Source organism: Lucilia sericata, unplaced genomic scaffold (assembly GCF_015586225.1).
Source record: "Lucilia sericata isolate MDLA Ls3-8-SP2 unplaced genomic scaffold, ASM1558622v1 Contig000878F_arrow, whole genome shotgun sequence".
Classification (NCBI taxonomy): domain Eukaryota; kingdom Metazoa; phylum Arthropoda; class Insecta; order Diptera; family Calliphoridae; genus Lucilia; species Lucilia sericata.
In genome coordinates this window covers 155,155-176,397 of record NW_023994868.1, presented here as the reverse complement: position 1 = coordinate 176,397, position 21,243 = coordinate 155,155, and the positions used below count along the sequence as shown (strand labels likewise).

General features: G+C 32.1%; 1 protein-coding gene across 5 annotated transcripts in view; it reads left to right on the top strand.

Moving 5' to 3' along the window:
• LOC119608738 (serine/arginine repetitive matrix protein 2-like) overlaps positions 1 to 21,243 on the top strand; it is a 57,014-nt gene that overhangs the window by 21,030 nt on the left and 14,741 nt on the right. For all 5 annotated transcript variants that reach the window (XM_037963289.1, XM_037963288.1, XM_037963291.1 and 2 more), the window contains 2 exons: positions 40 to 2,131; positions 17,021 to 17,589. In XM_037963289.1, coding sequence (XP_037819217.1) covers positions 40 to 2,131; positions 17,021 to 17,589 — 2,661 coding nt within the window. The remainder of the gene's footprint in view (positions 1 to 39; positions 2,132 to 17,020; positions 17,590 to 21,243) is intronic.

The window sequence follows — 21,243 nt, the reverse complement described above, 5'->3', positions numbered from 1 at the left end:
TAATGGCTTATAATAACATTAACTTGTTTACCTTTATAGATGACTCTGCTATGCGTAGAAGAAGACGCCGTGAAATGGGCATGTCACGTCCTTTGGTACCCAATGATGATGCCTCGCTTAAGGCTTTGATTTCACCACAAAAGACACGTGTGCCATCACCCACAAAACCAGCCATACGCAATGATTTATCCTATCACATGGAAATGGCCAGAAGAGGTTTAGATTTGGCTACTACTTCAGAACGTCGTAGAGCTCAAACAGCCAGCCCGAAAAATATTAAAGATAGTCCGTCCCCTAAATCTTCTTATCCGCCTACCAGAATAAGTAAACGCAGTGATACTGTGGCCATAGGTGAATTGCGTAAGGAACGTTCCTCAGAGGTAAATCGTAAACTTAATGAACGTACTCGCACTGGTCTGGAGGAAATTATGAAAATAGTGGAAAATGTTAGTGATAGTTGCTCACCAAATCCTACAAATGCTATAGCAGATTTAACCCAGAGTATGAATCGTTTGAGAGCCAGCCAAGAGCGTGAGCGGCAAAATGAAACAGAATCTCTTAATTTGCCCAGCAATAAGGGAGAAGAACAACGCCGACCCTCACCTGTAAAACATGCCACTTTTGTGCAGGAAGAATGTATTTACTATGAACCTGATCCTTTAGAACATATCGAAATGTCCAATGGTGAGGCGGAACATTTGAAAGGTGGCATGATGCGTTCTTTGCGTATGCTAAAAGCAAAGAGCATAGAGAGAGAAACTGCTGCTTTTGAACCAGCCAAACTTTCGCCCATTTTAAGACGTAAAAGTACTGATTGTCCTCCCAACTCACTAAACCAAGGAAGCACCATAACAGCCACACCCAATCATATCGTTTCAATACTTAAGAAAAAAGATCATCTCTCGGCAGGAGAATCTAGTTCAGCTTCAAGTAATGCCTCACCGGTCACCTTTTCGTCAAGTGTCATGGATACTCCCTCGAAACAAAAACGAGCTGGTATACTCAAAAAACGTTCATCTTTAGATGAATCGCGCTATTATTCACGCTCTCATTCTCCAGATGAACGTAGTATTTTGATCAAATCAGCTCGTCGCAATTCGCTCGAAGAAGTAGCTAATGGCAGTTCATCCTCCTCCTCCGCACAAGGAGCAGGTCATCATGGCATACTAAAGCAAAGCAGTTATGACAGCTCTAAAAGTGATGGTTGTCCTTCTGCCAGTAGAGAACCTCAACAACCTCATAGTATACTCAAGAAAAAAGACTCCACATCAACTCCCTCAGATGGAGCAGATCATGCTCCTAAACATGTATCGATCTCTCAAGCTGTGATTTTAGCAGCAGCCGAACTTTCAGCTGCTGTTGAAACTGGTGACAAGTTTCCCAATGATGACAACTATACACCCAATAATGAAGAGTACGATATAAAACCTATACTTAAATTGGATTCTTCCATGGGGGATGAGTCGGTTAAACCGCCTAAACCCATATTGAAGAAAAAATCTTCCGGTGATTCGGATGAACATGAAATAAAACCCATACTAAAGACTTCCCGCAAATCCAGTAGGGAGGAATTTGAATTTGGTCCTTACTCGGATAGCGAAAGCCAACAGGAACCTCAAGTTAGGCCTATACTTAAAACAGACTCACCCTCAAAACGTCGCTCGTTAGGAGAACCCGATACCAATAGCCCACATCAAGAGGGTGAACAACGTGAAACGTTATCACCCTTCCTGCTCAAAAGACGTACACGTTCTCTTGAACGTCACGATCAAGCACCTGTGATCGATTTAGCTGCTGCTCTCAATGCTATCGCTACCTCACAAGCTCTGCCCAGTGAATTGGTTTCTTCATTGACCAACTCGACGGCTGGCTCTAATATATCAGTAGCTGAACGTATAAAATCTGTTGAAAAGTTCCTTGCCAATCAGAGTGGCGTACGATCATCGCCGGGTGAATCGGCATCAGCTACAGCTGCTGTTAACACCTCGTGGGAATCCCCGCTACAAAATGATCCGAATAGCTCGTATAATACTGCTGGTAGTGTTAAAATTCTAAAACCCAGTGTCATAAGACGTGATCTCTATAAGGATAGATTTAAAACTCAACCAGTGACGAGTGATGAAAAGAATTTGTAAGTAGAATATGAGTTTTCTTCTATATTGTTATGTTTTTTTTTTTTTTCTAATTTCTAAATATAAAGTTGGCTCATAAAGAATTCAGACATCCATCAGCTCATGGACCACCTTTTATAAGTTTGTAATATCTAGGATTTGATTTCGGGAACCTGTAAAACTCATTTATTCTGAATCATAGTTGATGAATATTTAAAAATAACTTTCTAAAGAATTCTAATCGTTCAAAATTTTATAGAACTGTTTAACCGAACTTGAAAGATTCTTCGGAAATTATTAGTCTGTTAATGATGGGTTATTTGACATTAGTTTGGTCTGGGTTCCCGCGCTTAGAAACTGCTAATTTTTTAAACAGGCAGACCTGATAAAGTGTAGACTTGGGGTATCTTGCTGTAGCCATTATCTCTCTTGTAGGAGTCAGATCTAAACCCCTTTAATTCTCAAAATACTATTTAAATGCAATATAATTCGAATAACGAAATTGTTGCTGTTAATTAAAAAACTCAACTCCATTCTGCTATTCTATTTAAACTCGAACAATATAAAAATAACTTTTAACAAACTAATATATGTTCAATAAATCGAACAGATGTTTAATATATCCGTATCATTAAATCATTTAATATGCATCATCTGCAAAAGAAAGAAAAAAGAAAACAAAGTCTATATTATAAATAACTTTAAAGCAACAACAACAACAACAAAAATTCTGTTAAAAAAGCACACACACACTTAACACCAACAAAAATTATCCATACAAATCTATAACAAGACAATTTTTTCACACTTTTGGCTTTTAGCCAAAAAAAAATGTACAGTGAATCAATTAAGTAATTTGCCTATGTAAAATTTTATAAATTTTAAGAAAAAAACTTTATCTGAACAATTATTTTTAGCAAGATAAAGCAATTTGTTTGTTGTACTTTTTAAAGAATATCTTATATTTTAATTTTCTACCATAAAAAGTAAAATCGTGATATTAATTAACGAGATTTTTGATAAAATGTGAACGTATTGTTAATTTTTAAGGTCAATAAAGTATTTTGCTTTTTTAGGTTTTTTGTTAATTTTTATAATATTGCTGCATTATTTTATAAAATTTAATATTTTTATTACTCCTATGTATTAGAATAACATTTTTTAGATATTTTAGTAGTGGAACGACTAAGTTTGGACATTTCTTAACCGATTTATTATCCTATATACCTATAAGAATTTTTCAATATTTGACTTAACATGAAATCTATCGTTTCTTTGATTTAATTTCGAAAATAATAAGTAATTTTGAATTGAATACATGATATATTAGGAAATCAATGGATTTGGACCTAGAAAAAAATGTTAGTGGGGTATAAATCTATAGATTATAACAAATATAATCTGGGTTTTTGGTCATTTTGTATTGATAAATAAAAACTACATTACGGAAACCCCATCTATTTGGGGAGTACTGTGTGAATTTCATTTAGAATTGTATAATATTGATTCTTATTCAATAAAGCTAACACTAAGTACCATCCTAGCCACTCTAAGTATGGGGATATCACCGTTTACCACTATAGAACTATTACATGCTAGAATCTTGATATTCTACCTCATATTTTGAATGCATTATTTTATGACTAAAATACAGTAGGCGTAGTTGGATTTGGATAGTTATTCTTGATTTGGGTTCTAACTATATATAAGTGTATGTATTAGCTGAAAAATATTGCTTTTGTGGATCTTAGGTGATGAGAACCGCCTCTATTTGTAAATATCTAAATTAAGTATTTTTCCCGTACCACACGATAGGTCACTTTATATTGTTTCCAAGCAACCTATGGTCTGTTTAGAGGTCTAAATTTAAACATAGTATTCTTTTAAGTTCGTATATGGACTTTGGAGAAGAAAAATGAGGACTTCAGTGGCTTTTGCTTGGATACAAGTCGCTCTCCTTTGGCAGTTAAAGATTTTGAAAGACAACTCAGTGCGTTTTTTAATAATTCTTTGTGTTATTTCATCAATTTCTATATTTTATATTTTTTAATGATTGATTAAACATCTCATAATTGAATTTCATTGATTTATACTTGTTCTAAAAATATAAACTAATTTCCCTTTAAACAATTTTGACGCAAATAACTACACAGTTTCACACAATAAGGATATAATTTTTGAAAATTACAATTGAAAAATACTTAACACCTGTCCTTTTAATAATAAAACAATAAATTCCAAAAAGCAATTAAAAAATAATTTGAAAAACCCAACGAAATTAACTGGAAATTTCAATATGCAAAATACTTTATTGACGTGCAAATTCTGATGAAAAATAATAAAATGCAACAACAAATGCACCAAAATTTTTATTTTAATATTTATACCCTACACCACTTTAGTGGGGAGGGTATATTGGGTTTGTGCTGATGTTTGTAACGCACAATAATATTGGTCCTATACCCACCTTAAAGTATACCAATCGGCTCAGAATCATTTTCTGAGTCGATTTAGCTATGTCCGTCCGTCTGTCCGTCCGTCCATGTAAACCTTGTAATCAAACTACAGGTCGCAATTTTGAAGATAATTCAATGAAATTTGGTACATGATCTTCTATTGTGCCAGGGACGAAGCCTATTGAAAATGGTTAAGATCGGTCCATTATTTCACCTAGCCCCCATACAACTGAACCCCCCAAAAGGGCTTGTAATCCTTGTAATCAAACTACAGGTCGCAATTTTGGAGATAATTCAATGAAATTTGGCACATGATCTTTTATGGCATCGTAGACGAAGCCTATTGAAAATGGTTAACATCGGTCCATTATTTCACCTAGCCCCCATACAACTGAAACCCCCGAATAGGGCTTTTAAAAGTTGTAATCAAACTACAGGTCGCAATTTTGGAGATAATTCAATGAAATTTTGCACATGATCTTTTATGGTACCGTAGACGAAGCCTACTGAAAATGGTTACCATCGGTCCATTATTTCACCTAGCCCCCATACAACTGAACCCCCGAATAGGGCTTTTAAAAGTTGTAATCAAACTACAGGTCGCAATTTTGGAGATAATTCAATGTAATTTGATCTTTTGGTACCGTAGATGAAGTCTGTTGAAAATGGTTTACATCGGTCCATTATTTCACCTAGCCCCCATACAACTGAACCCGCCGAATAGGGCTTTTAAGTTCATAATTATGTTTAATATACTCATATCTCGATAAAAAGCTGCAATAACCAAGTTGTATACAGGACTTGATGACCCCCACGAATTCCATAATAATAGGTTCTCATATGACCCTAGCCCCTATGAAAAGCCCCCATCAAAATTTCACTTAAATGTCCACAATTTTATTCAACAATAAACGGCTTAAGTATGTATATCTAATGCAAGGTACAATTCAACTTAAATGCTTTATTATGGCAACTAAATCACATTATATTTTTGTCAAAGGTGTAGGGTATTATATAGTCGGCCTCGCCCGACTATAATTTCTTACTTGTTTTTCTTGGTTTTCTCATTCTACATAATCTCTATTTTCAATTGGAAAACATAATTTTACTTTTTATCTGTTTTTTTGAATTTTATTTATGAACAAAAAACAAAATTCTCTTAAAAAAGGTAGGCAAAAAACTTAGTTGATTCACTGTATGTATTTCTCGTGTCTATCTTGTGCCAGCTCTATAAAACTGCTGCTTCCACACAAGACGTTGTTGCATGTAATGCGCCAAAAAGGAAACAAATCTAGAAAATAGAATAAAAACAAATCCCATAAGAAAAACTAAATCTTAAAAAAAATGCATTTTGTAGTTTTTAGGCAGCAAACAAATATTTACTTAGTTGCAGTAGAAATTTTATAAATAACCAAAAATACAAATTCCAAAACATACAAAAACTTATGAAAGTTGGATTATATAGCTGTGTGTGCTGTAGATTCTAATATTTTAAAGAATAATATTTGAAATTTCAAATTGAATAGTGTTAAATGAAATAAAAAGAGCCTTTGAAATGAAAATGTGTTTCTATATTTTAATTATCTTTTAGATGCATTGTTTAGTTGTTTGATTTTATGTTGTGTCTCCAATTAAATTTTGAAAAGTTTATTGCCTTTAGTTTATATTTCGGTAGACGCCAATTTGTTGTTAAAGTTGTAGGCAACTGTATGTGTGTCCCCTGTTTATAGGTATTTCTATTTATGTGTACAAATTTTGATCTATTTTTAAAATCTTTAATAGATTTATGTGATTTGTTTTTAGTTTAATAGCGTAAACTTACATTTTTTTTTTGTTAATTTTGAAAAGATAAACCTATAAATGCTAAATTTAAACAGACCGGAAGAATGTCATTGTGTCGCCCCGTTTAGTGGCAGAGAGGTTCAATGAAGAATTATAATTAATGCATAAAACTTTTTTCTAAGAATGAAAACTTTTCTTTAAAAAAAACTATATTTTTAGTGGAAATTTAAAAATACTTATTTGGTTTTATAATTACTAGTCTACTGTCTAGTAGGTGGACTGGTCTATACACTAGTCTGTGGACGAGTTTATTGCCTACTCTAGTGAATAGTCTATCGATTAGTCTATTAAGTAACTGGTCTATGGTTGGACTAGTCTATTAACTATTCCATGGACGTGTTCATTGACTAGCCTATAGACTAATTTATTGAGTAGTCTACTGACTACTCTGTAGACTAGTCTGTGGACTAGTCAATGGGGTAGTCTGTGGACTAGTCTATTGATTACTCTATGGACTAGTCTATTGACTACTCTATGGACTAGTCTATTGTCTACTCTATGGACTAGTCTATTGACTACTCTATGGACTAGTCTATTGATTAGTATATGGAGTAATCTATTGACCAGTCTATGTATAAGTTTATTTACTAGTCTATGGACTAGTCTATCCATGGGCTAGTCTATTGACTACTCTATGGACTAGTCTATTGATTAGTATATGGAGTAATCTATTGACCAGTCTATGTATAAGTTTATTTACTAGTCTATGGACTAGTCTATCCATGGGCTAGTCTATTGACTACTCTGTAGACTAGTTTATAGACTAGTCTATGGACATTCCTATTGACATGTCTATAGACACATCTATGTACTAGTATATTGACTACTCTATGGACTAGTCTATTGACTACTCTATGGACTAGTCTATTGATTACTCTATGGACTAATCTATTGATTAGTCTATGGAGTAATCTATTAACTAGTCGATTGTCCAGTCTATCGATTAGTTTATTTACTAATCTATGGATTAGTATATTGACTTTATGGACTAGTCCATGAAGTAGTCTATAAAATAGTCTGTTGTCCAGTCTATGGATTAGTTTATTTACTAGTCTATGGACTAGTCTATAGATTAGTTCATGGAGTAGTCTATTGATTATTCCTTTGACTAGTCTATTGACTACTCTGTGGACTAGTTTATAGTCTAGCCTATGGACTTTTCTATTGACTTGTCTATAGACACATCTATGGACTAGTCTTTGGACTAGTCTTTGAACTAGTCTATAGATTAGTCCATGGACTAGTCTATTGACTACTCTGTGGACTAGTTTATAGACTAGTCTATGGACTTTTCTATTGATTTGTCTATAGACACATCTATGGACTAGTCTATTGACTACTCTATGGTCTAGTCTATGGACTAGTCTGTTGATTAGTCTATGGACTAGTCAACTGTCCAGGCAATGAATTAGTTTATTGACTAGTCTATAGACTAGTTCATAGTCTTTGACCAGTCTTTGGACTAGTCTATTTACAGGGCTAGTCTATTAAATAGTCTTTGTTGTAATCTATTTACTAGACTATTGACTTCTATATGAACTAGTAAATTGCCTAATATGTAGACTAGTCCATTTACTAGTCTATAGACTAGTGTATTGATTAGTCTATGGACTGGGCTAGTCTATTAAATAGTCTTTGTTGTAATCTATGAACTAGACTTTTGACTTCTATATGAACTAGTACATTGCCTAATCTGTGGACTAGTCCATTTACTAGTCTATGGACTGTTCTGTAGACTAGTATATGGGCTAGTCTAAGTTCTAGTCTATTGTCTAGTTCGTGGACTAGTCTGTGGTCTAGTATATTTACTAGTCTATTGACTACTCTATAGACTATTCCATTTACTAGTCTATTGACTACTCCATGTACTAGTCTAGTGATTTGTCTATGGACTTATATATTGAGTGTTTTATTAATTAGTCTATGGACTTTTCTATTGATTAGTATATGTCAACATATTTTGTAGATAATAATTTAGGATCATTTATATTAACTTACGATTTTAGCAAAATAAAGTAATTTGATCATTTCTAAAAAAAGCCACAATTTGCCAACAATAATACACCAATCAATATTGCTCTGATTGATTGAACATTTCTTCAGCTTAACCTACCGAAAAAACCCTTTTCGCAATCTATTTGTTTTTCAGCCTGCTTGACATTGAAATTATGCTAATATTTTCAAAATCAAAATTCAACCAAAACAACTAACTTAAATTCAGGCGAACATAAACAATAGTTTTTAAAAAAATTTAGTACAAAATTAGCATACTTAGTTGTTGTTTCAGTCACAAAGCGGAAATAAAACAAAAGAAATTTTTTTTATTTAAACTCATACTATGAAACACAAAACTTTTGCAAAACTATGAAATTATAATAAATTTAATAATACATATTTATTTGTAAGATAGAAAAAATAAATAATATTATAATTATTTTAAATATATACTCGTTGGTATTTATGATTCAATACAAAATATGGTTAAAAATAGCGAAAAAAAATAATAAAAAAAAACATTAGTAATAGAAATGAATTGTTAAAATTCACTAACTGGAACACAACACATTTGTTTATATTTTTAGTTTGTTGTATTTTTAATAAAAAAAAAATACATACATATTTGTACTCTGGGGTTTATTGCACACATTTTACAAAGTCATAACTCCCCTTTGATGTGGCGGTTTTATAGGGTTTTTTTTTTTTGTTCAAAACACATGAATTTGTTTTACTTAAATATTTAGTTATGAGTTTATATTAAATAAATACTAGTTTGTTTCACAGTTTAGTTTGTTTTTTTCCAGCCTTTTCTCTTTAATTTGCCACAATTTGTGTGTTTAGTAGTAGTACTATGTGTAAATATAATAGTTTTTAAATTTTTGTACTTTTTGTCATATTTTCTGTGACAATTTAACATTAAGAAGGCTTAGTAAATATTATGACCCTAAACACTCAAGGCAAAATGTTAGTTCAAAAGAAAATTATATGCAACGTTGGGGTTTTATTCTGTTATAAGGGGCAAGTACTTAGAAGGTTCTTTTCAATATTGTTTTTAATTTTCATAAATTTATTGTTTTCTTTTTTTTTTAAGGAAATGAGCAAATAGAGAGTTTATATAAAAAGTGTTATTTTTAAAATGGTGGAATCAATTAACATCTGACGTAGGCTTGTTAAAGCTATAGATTACCTAAAACCAGTTCTTAATAATACTAAGTTCTTAATAATACTCGATAATTATAATTATTTTCCGAAACTACTCGACTAACTTAACTTTAAAGTCTATGGACTATTCTATTTACCAGCCTAGAGTCTTGTATATTGACTAGTCAGTTGTCTACTCTATGGACTAGTCTGTTGACTACTATATGGACTTGTCTGTTGACTACTCTATGGACTAGTCTGTTGACTATTTTATGGACTAGTCTCTTGACAACTTTATGGATTGGTCTGTTTACTACTCTATGGACTAGTCTGTTGACTATTTTATGGACTAGTCTGTTGACTACTATATGGACTAGTCTGTTGACTATTTTATGGACTAGTCTGTTGACTACTATATGGACTAGTCTGTTGACTTCACTATGGACTAGTCTGTTGACCACTCTATGGACTTGTCTGTTGACTACTCTATGGACTAGTCTCTTGACAACTTTATGGATTGGTCTGTTTACTACTCTATGGACTAGTCTGTTGACTATTTTATGGACTAGTGTGTTGACTACTATATGGACTAGTCTGTTGACTTCACTATGGACTAGTCTGTTGACTATTTTATGGACTAGTCTGTTGACTACTATATGGACTAGTCTGTTGACTTCACTATGGACTAGTCTATTGACCACTCTATGGACTTGTCTGTTGACTACTCTATGGACTAGTCTCTTGACAACTTTATGGATTGGTCTGTTTACTACTCTATGGACTAGTCTGTTGACTATTTTATGGACTAGTCTGTTGACTACTATATGGACTAGTCTGTTGATTTCACTATGGACTAGTCTGTTGACTATTTTATGGACTAGTCTGTTGACTACTATATGGACTAGTCTGTTGACCACTCTATGGACTTGTCTGTTGACTCCTCTATGGACTAGTCTCTTGACAACTTTATGGACTAGTCTGTTGACTATTTTATGGACTAGTCTGTTGACTACTATATGGACTAGTCTGTTGACTTCACTATGGACTAGTCTGTTGACCACTCTATGGACTTGTCTGTTGACTACTCTATGGACTAGTCTGTTGACTACTCTATGGACTAGTCTGTTGAGTATTTTATGGACTAGTCTCTTGACAACTTTATGGATTAGTCTGTTTACTACTCTATGGACTAGTCTGTTGACTATTTTATGGACTAATCTGTTGACTACTTTATGGATTAGTCTGTTTACTACTCTATGGACTAGTCTGTTGACTACTCTATGGACTGGTCTGTTGACTATTGAATGAACTAGTCTGTTGATAACTTTATGTACTAGTCTGTTGACTACTTTATGGACCAGTCTGTTGACTATTCTATGAAATGTCTGTTGACTTCTCTATAGACTAGTCTGTTGACTACTTTATGGACTAGTCTTTTAACTACTCTGTGGACTAGTCTGTTGACTACTCTATGCACTAGTATGTTGACTACTCTATGGACTAGTCTGTTTACTACACTATGGACTAGTCTGTTGAGTATTCTGTGGACGAGTCAGTTGACTACTGTATGAGCTAGTCTGTTAACAATTCTATGAACTAGTCTGTTGACTAGTTTATTGATTGGTCAATTGGCTATTCAGATGTCTTGTCAATTGACAAGTCTACTTATTAATCCATATACTAAACTAATAACTAGTCTATGTTCTAGTCTATTGAGTGGTCTGCTAACTATGGACTAATCTATGGACTATTCTATTCACTAATATATTGGCTAGTATATGGACTAGAGTATTGAATGGTCTATGGTATAGTCTAGTCTAAGGAATAGTGAAACTAGTCTATGGACTAATCTATTGGCTAGTCTAGTATTTTATAACGACCCTTGAACATTATTTTGATACGTAATAATCGATAGCAAGAAACTTGGATCGATTTTGCCCATTTTTTTTATTCAAAATATTTCTGAATAATAGAACTTTATTGCAGAACAATTCTTCTCTCCAAAACATTTCTTAAAAGCCGTAACGTGTTTTAAAATTTATCATCTTAGATGTTTAGTGAAACAAGGTTTAAATATATATTCTAAAATTGAGATTTACGGCCGATATTTCGTTATATAACAAACGAAATGAAACAATCAATATATCCTCCCTGATGGTGGGAAACAAATCTGTAGGTTTGACTCATTAAAATAATATAGTGAAAACCCCACCTGATGATTTGAAATAACACCTTTTATTCAAAACCCCTGCCTCCATTCTCCCTATATACATATACGCATGCAATACATTCTTTAAATATTTGCAATTTTTTTATGTTTTTTTTTTTCCTTTGTAGCTGTTGCTCTCTACTGGTTCAATAATGCCTAATTAGTGTTTATTGGGGTAGTGGCACGAATAAATACCAGTATTGCACTTGTTTTCGATAGTTAAAAACCGATAAAATACAAAAAAAAAAATGTATAAAAAAGGTAACAAAAGCTAAAAAGACAAAATTACCTTGTATTGTTTTACGAATAGAGCAGAGACTACGTAGACATTTACTTCTAAGTATGATACAGTTTGTTCGGTACTTTTGTTGTTTAAATTGGGGGTATTTGGGTGATTTTTGTTTGTATTTTTTTAAATTTTTTCTTTTTTTTTTTTAATTTAACATTTCGAATTTGTATTTTTATTTTAACGAGTATGATACAAAAAGTTAACAATCACCATCATCATCATGTTAACATGTATAAAATTCACCATCATTTTATATGGTTAGTTAGATTGGCAGACTGGTCGATGTTGTTATTGCTTTTGCAAAATTGTTTTTTTTAATTTAGTTGTTGTACAAAGTTTGTTGTGGGAGGCCGCTTTAAAGGAAAAAAAGTTGCAATAAAAGAAAATTATCATAAAAATAATAAAAAAAAAACTAATAAATTTGCAACATGTATTCAGCGTATTTTAGAAAACGGTAAATAAATTTATTGGTAATTGTTTACTTTAATGTTGAAAGGTGTTAATAAAGTGTAATGGGTAAAAATGGAATGGGTTTTCAAAAAATGTTCTCTTGTAATATAATCATCACAGTTCATAAGGAAAGTTAAAATATAATGTATAATCTTCAAAGTATGAAACGTCTGACAATTTGACCATTTTCAAAATGTTGCTAAAAACATGCAGAAATCGAAGCATAACACCCTCCGTTCTGGCGACATGGATTGTTATCTGAATGTCAAATTAATATTTGTGGCTTCAACACATGTTCCATAAGGTACAGATATCACTCCAGTCATTTTTAACATTCTGTAATTTGACGTCCTTCAGTTCATGATTTCACTGACATTATCGGAAAATATCTGTGAACTAACATGACATCAAGGATGCTGAAACTCCATAGGTCTGCAAAAATTCCGATTGCAAAACAAGTAAGAATGTATAGTCGGGCATGGCCGACCATATTATATCCTACACCAGAGAGTATGTTAAAATTTAAGAATTTCATCGTTATACTAGAGTTTTTAAGTGAATTATTGACTTTCAAGTAATTTTCCGAAAGGGACTTTTAAGGTGGCATGGTGTAGAAACAATATGTTACAACAACAGCACAAACGCATAATATCCTCCCCATATAGCGGCATATGGTATAAATAAACCGAATGTACTGAACTCGATCCGTACATCGGTTTTGAGACTAAAACTGGATTAACATTATTCTGGAAAACAAATCTATGCTTTAAAGCCAATATAGTTTCTTTAGGAGATAATTCAAAATGACACGAATCAAAACCCAAATTTCGGAAGAGCGTTCGAATATGAATTCTCGCAATTGCAGTTATCAGACAGTCAAGATTAAGGTCACGTTTAGGAATTTTTGAGACATTACACAATTGGAGATGCATAACTAAATAACTTTTCTGTATTCGTATATTCTGCGACAGGATATCCTCGGTAGAGATCTGGTATTCATTGAGAGATGAAAAATGAAAATATCAAACCAGTTTTATCGCCTATATAGTAGGAGTTTTAAGAAACTATCGAAGATAAATGTGTGAATCTATTGTGGATTTAATATCAAACCAGTTTTATCGCCTATATAGTCTGAGTTTTAAGAAAGTATCGAAGATAGATGTGTTAATCTATTGTGGATTTTCTGACTTCTGAAATTAATCAGAAGGGATCCGGAATGTATCCTCTTCGTATCATCGGCATCGACAATGGTGTGGTAACTATTAATAATGTACGAGGCAAGACGAACATATTCCAGCAAAAAATCAATGGCTGTCGAATGTCTGTCGTGGATTTGATAATATTTATCTCATTACGGAATTTTTTATTCCGTAACCAATATCCAAAAGTCGTGATAACAATTTGAAATTGAATTCGATGTTCTCCCCGGGGCAGATTACTTTTTTGAACCTTCTTCACCTTAGTGTTAATGTAATGCCGGGGTATAGAGGTGCCTACCTTCAGTCCACTGGGACTTTTAATAACAGATGATAATTAATATAATTTATATAATAATAATTTGACTTACGGTCTGATCAGAGAATTTATCTGGTGCCACATGAATCGCAGGGCACTACTTTTATCATTGTCTTGTTACTGTTATTGGATAGGTCCCTTAGGGTTGCTTAAAACCCAAATAGCGTGAGAGAATGTTGGATTTTGGGACTGATGCACGGTGAAAGTAATATTTTGGGATATGTTCGGTGCTGTTGCCAAGACAAGAAGTTGCCTTAGAGGAGTTAGTGTTGGCAATGAGTTGATATCACAGTAATGAGTCGACCTCAATCTTTCCGCATACCCTAGTGCATGAGTTAGATGTTTGACCTGGTCCACACTAGGAAACTTTTGTTGATAAACTTTATCTTAATTCTCTTTTGAAGTTTCCTTAATGTCCACACATAGAAACTTTTGTTTCAGAAACTATGTATTAATTGCATTGATTTGTTGTTGTACGAATGAGAAGAATAACAAAACAAAACAAGTTTCCGAGTACGAGAAACTCCGTACCGCGAGAAAGATGAATGATATTCTTTCTCTCTCACGCAAAATCAAAAGTTTCCCAAAAAATGTTTCCTAGTGTGGACCGGCAGTTTGTGGAATTGTGTGATGGATGGTATGGTATTCATGCGTTCGATGAAGTTCCCTTATTTGTTAGACCTGGTCCACACGAGGAAACTTTTGTTGATAAACTTTTTCTTAATTCTCTTTTGAAGTTTCCTTAATGTCCACACATAGAAACTTTTGTTTCAGAAACTACGTATTAATTGCATTGATTTGTTGTTGTACGAATGAGAAGAATAACAAAACAAAACAAGTTTCCGAGTACGAGAAACTCCGTACCGCGAGAGAGATGAATGATATTCTTTCTCTTTCTCACGCAAAATCAAAAGTTTCCCAAAAAAAGTTTCCTAGTGTGGACCGGCAGTTATGGTATGAGTTTTAATATTGAAACTGTTTATGCCAAATGTACCGCTGAGTGTTCCCTATGTTTAAGCAATGTCGTGGCTTAATATAAGCTGTTGTCGAGTCAATAGAGTCAGGACATTCCATTAGTGGGGTTGTGGATTGTCTCCGAAGAAAGCTTCAATTATAGTCTGAAGATCACCCGACATTAAGCAACCGGATTGCAATGGTATTAAAAAGCTTCAACCGAGTTTTCTTTTTGGGAAATAAGTTGCAGTGGTGGATCATCTGTAGCTCAACAGTAGTTAAAAAAGATCACCGTGAGCTTAGGTCTTGGCAGGCGCTAATGTAAAACACTTTCGTCATTAGTAGTATTCGTCGTTTTGTAATTATCTTTTTGCTTCTTTGGATGATCTATTTCTGGGTCTTTTTTTATCACAATTTTTCCCATTCAATATGTATTGGTTTTTCATTTTGTTTCAATTCCATTTCATACCACTTTCTGTTAAATACAAATATTTTCTTTTGTGTAATTTTCCAAGCAAAACACACATGCTTACAACAACAAAATTAAAGCGTTTATAAATATACTCTAGATAAATTGGTCAAAACAAAGAAATAGAAATATAAACATAAAGGAAATAAAGAAAAACCAAAATAAAAACAATGATCATGCAAATGAATACAATTCAAAATTACTTTTATTCCCAAAAAAAAAAAAAAATAATAATAATGAAAATTGTGTTAATTCGAGAGTATTTTACACTACCAAGAGTTTGAATAATTGGCAGCCAAAAAAAAAAAAAATAGCGCGCGCAGCTTTTTTTTTACTCTATTTCTCTCTCTCTTAACCACTACTGACTGGCTGATGAACTTTTGGTGAGAGTATTGTTTTTTTTTTTTGTATGTGTGTTTTTTTTTTTAGTTTTGAATGAAAACCATTTCGAAATATCCACTATAAGTTTTTTATATTTTAAAATTTGTTTCTTAAATTGTCGGTTGGTAAACATAAATACAAATTTTGCATTTTCAGTTGGTAACGGTCGTCATTTGAATTTTCACGCTTTTTTTCGGAGTGTGTGCGTTTGTATTTCTCGTTTAAAATCGCGTCATTTTTAATATTAGTGACGGTATAAAAGATCGTTTATTTGATAAAATAAAATAGTTATAAAATAATTAATATTTTTTTGTTGTTTTCTTATTGGTGTTGGGTTGAAATCTTTATTAGTGCTTTTGTTTTGTTTTGATAAATTTATATAAGAAATTTATAAAAAAAAAAAAAACAGTTGATAAAATAACGTACATATTTTTATGTCTACAAATATTAAATTATCAATTTCTTTTATTATTTATTAATATTTTTACGCTTTTAGAACGAAACTAATAAAATTTAAAAACGAATAAACGGACGGACGGAAAGTTTTGATCTAAACAAGTGCGGTTTACTACGTTACCACGAATGTTTTTTTTTAAATAATTTATTTACTCACTATATGTTTAACGATTTGTTGGCATATTTAGTCTATAAAAATAATCAATTTTATTTAAAACATAAAATATTAAAAAATCTTTAAAAATTAAACAAAAATTTTCTTATGGCTTTTTAAAGTTTGTTTCAAATCAATACAACAACAACAAAATCATATCTAAAAATATATTTTATCTCGAGCCAAATAAATTTAAATTGTATATAAAAATATAGTAAAAACCCCATTCTACAAAAAAATATATCTAAAAAAATATTGTGCAAAAAAGAAATTCTTAAAAGAGTATAAATATAATAATATTTTCCAGAGAGAATTGAAAATGTGTCAATGTATTTCAGAAAAAAAAAATAAATAAAAAAAGTTTTGGCAAGTGTTGAAAAAAAAAAACACAGAAAAGAAAATAAATAATAAAAACAAAATTAAGTGAAAATAAATAAAATTTTATGTGACCTCCCTCCTTTTCTTTGAATTCTCTATATGAGCCAACAATATATATATAAAACCGTTTAAATAAAGTTATTAAACCCATTAAAAAAAAAAAAACGTAGAAAAAAGTAGAAAAAAACCCACTTTACAAATTATTACTCTTTTTGTAGCTTTAAAAACAACGTGTCTTCTAACAACGACACTTTACCTACTGGTTCTGCTTTTAAACCGGCTCAATCGTTAGAAGGTCTTGGTTTTGCTCATTTATCCTCACACGGCAATCAATCGCCCAACGCCCCGCCCTCAGCATTTACCCTAACGCGTTCATTTACCCAACCGCTCTCTAGTTCGATAAATTCACCACCTCAATCGTCGTCATCGTTTAAGGCCGGTATACCAGTTCCTTTACCGCGTAAATCGCCAGCACGTTCTAGTCTGCTCTGTTCGCAAGACACCGCCAATTTAACACTATCGTTTACGGGCGATTCGGGCTTATCGTGTAATAGTAATAGTGAACGTATCTTTGAAATGTCTAGTCTAGAACAAGATGTAGATATGGCTGAAAATCAAGAGCCAAAAACCCCCTTAAATAAAGACTCTTCGGAGTCGTCGGCCTCGTCGGGTGGTGTAGTGCGTACGAATAGTGTGAGAGCTAGGGCGAATATGTTCCAGCAAATGCAAGAGAAGACGAATAATGGCGCGGCCTTGAATCGGGAGGAACGTACATCACCGAAAAGAGGTAAGTGGAAGAAAAGTTATAATAATAGTATGTTTAAGTTTTTCTGTGTAAACTTCATAAAGAACTGAATTAGAACTAAACTAGAACTGAATTAGAATTAAACTAAAACTGAACTAGAACTGAACTAAACTAGAACTGAACTAGAACTGAACTAAACTAGAACTGAACTAAACTAAACTGGAACTGAACTAAACTAGAACTGAACTAAACTAGAACTAAACTAGAACTGAACTAGAACTAAACTAGAACTGAACTAGAACTGAACTAGAACTGAACTAGAACTGAACTAGAACTGAAGTAGAACTGAACTAGAACTGAACTAGAACTGAACTAGAACTGAACTAGAACTGAACTAGAACTGAACTAGAACTGAACTAGAACTGAACTAGAACTAAACTAGAACTAAACTAGAACTAAACTAGAACTGAACTAGAACTGAACTAGAAATGAACTAGAACTGAACTAGAACTGAACTAGAACTGAACTAGAACTGAACTAGAACTGAACTAGAACTGAACTAGAACTGAACTAGAACTGAACTAGAACTGATCTAGAACTGAACTAGAACTGAACTAGAACTGAACTAGAACTGAACTAGAACTGAACTAGAACTGAACTAGAACTGAACTAAAACTGAACTAAACTAGAACTAAACTAGAACTAAACTAGAACTAAACTAGAACTAAACTAGAACTAAACTAGAACTGAACTAGAACTGAACTAGAAATGAACTAGAACTGAACTAGAACTGAACTAGAACTGAACTAGAACTGAATTAGAACTGAACTAGAACTGAACTAGAACTGAACTAGAACTGAACTAGAACTTAACTGAACTAGAACTTAACTGAACTAGAACTTAACTGAACTAGAACTTAACTGAACTAGAACTTAACTGAACTAGAACTTAACTGAACTAGACTTAACTGAACTAGAACTGAACTAGAACTGAACTAGAACTGAACTAGAACTGAACTAGAACTGAACTAGAACTGAACTAGAACTGAACTAGAACTGAACTAGAACTGAACTAGAACTGAACTAGAACTGAACTAGAACTGAACTAGAACTGAACTAGAACTGAACTAGAACTGAACTAGAACTGAACTAGAACTGAACTAGAACTGAACTAGAACTGAACTAGAACTGAACTAGAACTGAACTAGAACTGAACTAGAACTGAACTAGAACTGAACTAGAACTGAACTAGAACTGAACTAGAACTGAACTAGAACTGAACTAGAACTGAACTAGAACTGAACTAGAACTGAACTAGAACTGAACTAGAACTGAACTAGAACTGAACTAGAACTGAACTAGAACTGAACTAGAACTGAACTAGAACTGAACTAGAACTGAACTAGAACTGAACTAGAACTGAACTAGAACTGAACTAGAACTGAACTAGAACTGAACTAGAACTGAACTAGAACTGAACTAGAACTGAACTAGAACTGAACTAGAACTGAACTAGAACTGAACTAGAACTGAACTAGAACTGAACTAGAACTGAACTAGAACTGAACTGAACTGAACTAGAACTGAACTAGAACTGAGCTAGAACTGACTAGACTGAACTGAACTAGAACTGAACTAGAACTGAACTAGAACTGAACTAGAACTGAACTAGAACTGAACTAGAACTGAACTAGAACTGAACTAGAACTGAACTAGAACTGAACTAGAACTGAACTAGAACTGAACTTGAACTGAACTAGAACTGAAAATTAAAAATGTTTAATAAAAATTAAAATTTTACTAAAAATATACATTTTATTAAAAGTTCAAAATTTTTACAAAAAATGTTTATTTTCACAAAAAATTTTAATTTTTAAATTCGATTCGATTATTTCTTTCATATCTTTAAAATTTATTCAGAAATAAACTGTTTAAAATAACAAAATCGATTTCGAACAAGATATACATTTAAAATTTCTCCGCAAATTGTAGGGAATGACAGATTATCTCTTGCAACAACTGCAAAATCAAACTAACTAACGTTCTGCTAAATATATTGCGCAAATACCATGGATGCACAAATGAGCCCTAAATGACAAAAAAAGCTAGAACAGTTCTTGCAACAAATTCAACGAAGCATAAATTTGTTTATTTCTAACAGAATTTGTTATTATTCTTAATGTTTTTATATAAAGAAAAACTTAATTAATGACATCTACTAAAAGATACAAAACGTAGTTAGACAAAAAACAGAAATATTTTTTTATAAAATTGTAATGTTGACGAGTTTGTTTATTTATGAGTTAATAACCTGAAAAATATGTGTCACCCTTCACATAAGAAACTGGTAATTATTTGGCTAAAACCAAAAAAAAAGTAATAATAATAAAAATTACATACAAAATAACATTAAAATATATGATTACATACTACTACTTCTTATTTGTGTACATAAATCTTTCTAAATTTGGTAATTAGCTTTAACTTAAATGTTCTGTAACCGAGATCATAAAATGTTTAAACATTAACTGGAGGAAGATGTTTACAGTTTAGTTTTTACTTAAAAGAAAGAAGTTTAGAGTAATTACTTCGAATTGCATTGTTGTCTATATCATTTTTGATATTTAAACCCTGCATTAGTATTTTAACCTTGTAACAAATACCTGCAGAGTTTTACAAACGATATAATTAATTTTAAATTTAGATAAGGTTTATTAACCTAAAATATATTTTCAATAGATAACGGGGCCCCACCATACATATTGCTTTTTTTTTTTCAAATGCCCTTCTCTTCATTTTGTAATCTAATCTAAATTTCTTTGCTTAATAATTTCATTTAACAATAAGGCCCTTGCATATTAGCCAAATATGGTAAAACGTAAAAATTTTGAATAATATAAATAATAATAAAATATTTAAAACAAATAATTTAAGTTAAACATCAAATTTCTAGAATTTTTATCAGAATACTATTTACATTCAAAATTCAAAGTCCAAATTTTATGTTAAGCATATCAAATATTTAAAATTTACTTAGGTATTTCCATCGATATACCATGTATTTAAAATCGGTAATTTTTATGTACTGTCGATTCTATTTCACTTGAATTCACCAAACTATTAACATTGGTCATAACATATTTTTTTTTCAATCTTAAGCAGATTACATGGTCGAGATTCTAAAATAAGAATGTTATATTTTTTTTTTTCGAAAACCGCGAAGAACTTGAACGCACATAAATATGTAAAATATTATTAAACTAATCATCTGCGGTTAAACTTTAAAAGAACTTGTATAATTAAGTTTAAAAATGCACATTCAATAAAATAAGATGTGATCTTATTAATTAGCACTGAAATATAACTAAACTAAAACTAACTACAACTGAATTAGAACCGAATTAGAACCAAACTAGAACTGAACTAGAATTAAACTAGAACTAATCCAGAACTAAACTCAATTAGAACTGAACTCGAATTGAACTAGAACTGAATTAGAACTAAACTGGAACTGACTAGAACTGAAAACTAGAACTGAACTAGAACTGAACTAGAACTGAACTAGAACTGAACTAGAACTGAACTAGAACTGAACTAGAACTGAACTAGAACTGAACTAGAACTGAACTAGAACTGAACTAGAACTGAACTAGAACTGAACGAACTGAAACTAGAACTGAACTAGAACTGACTGAAC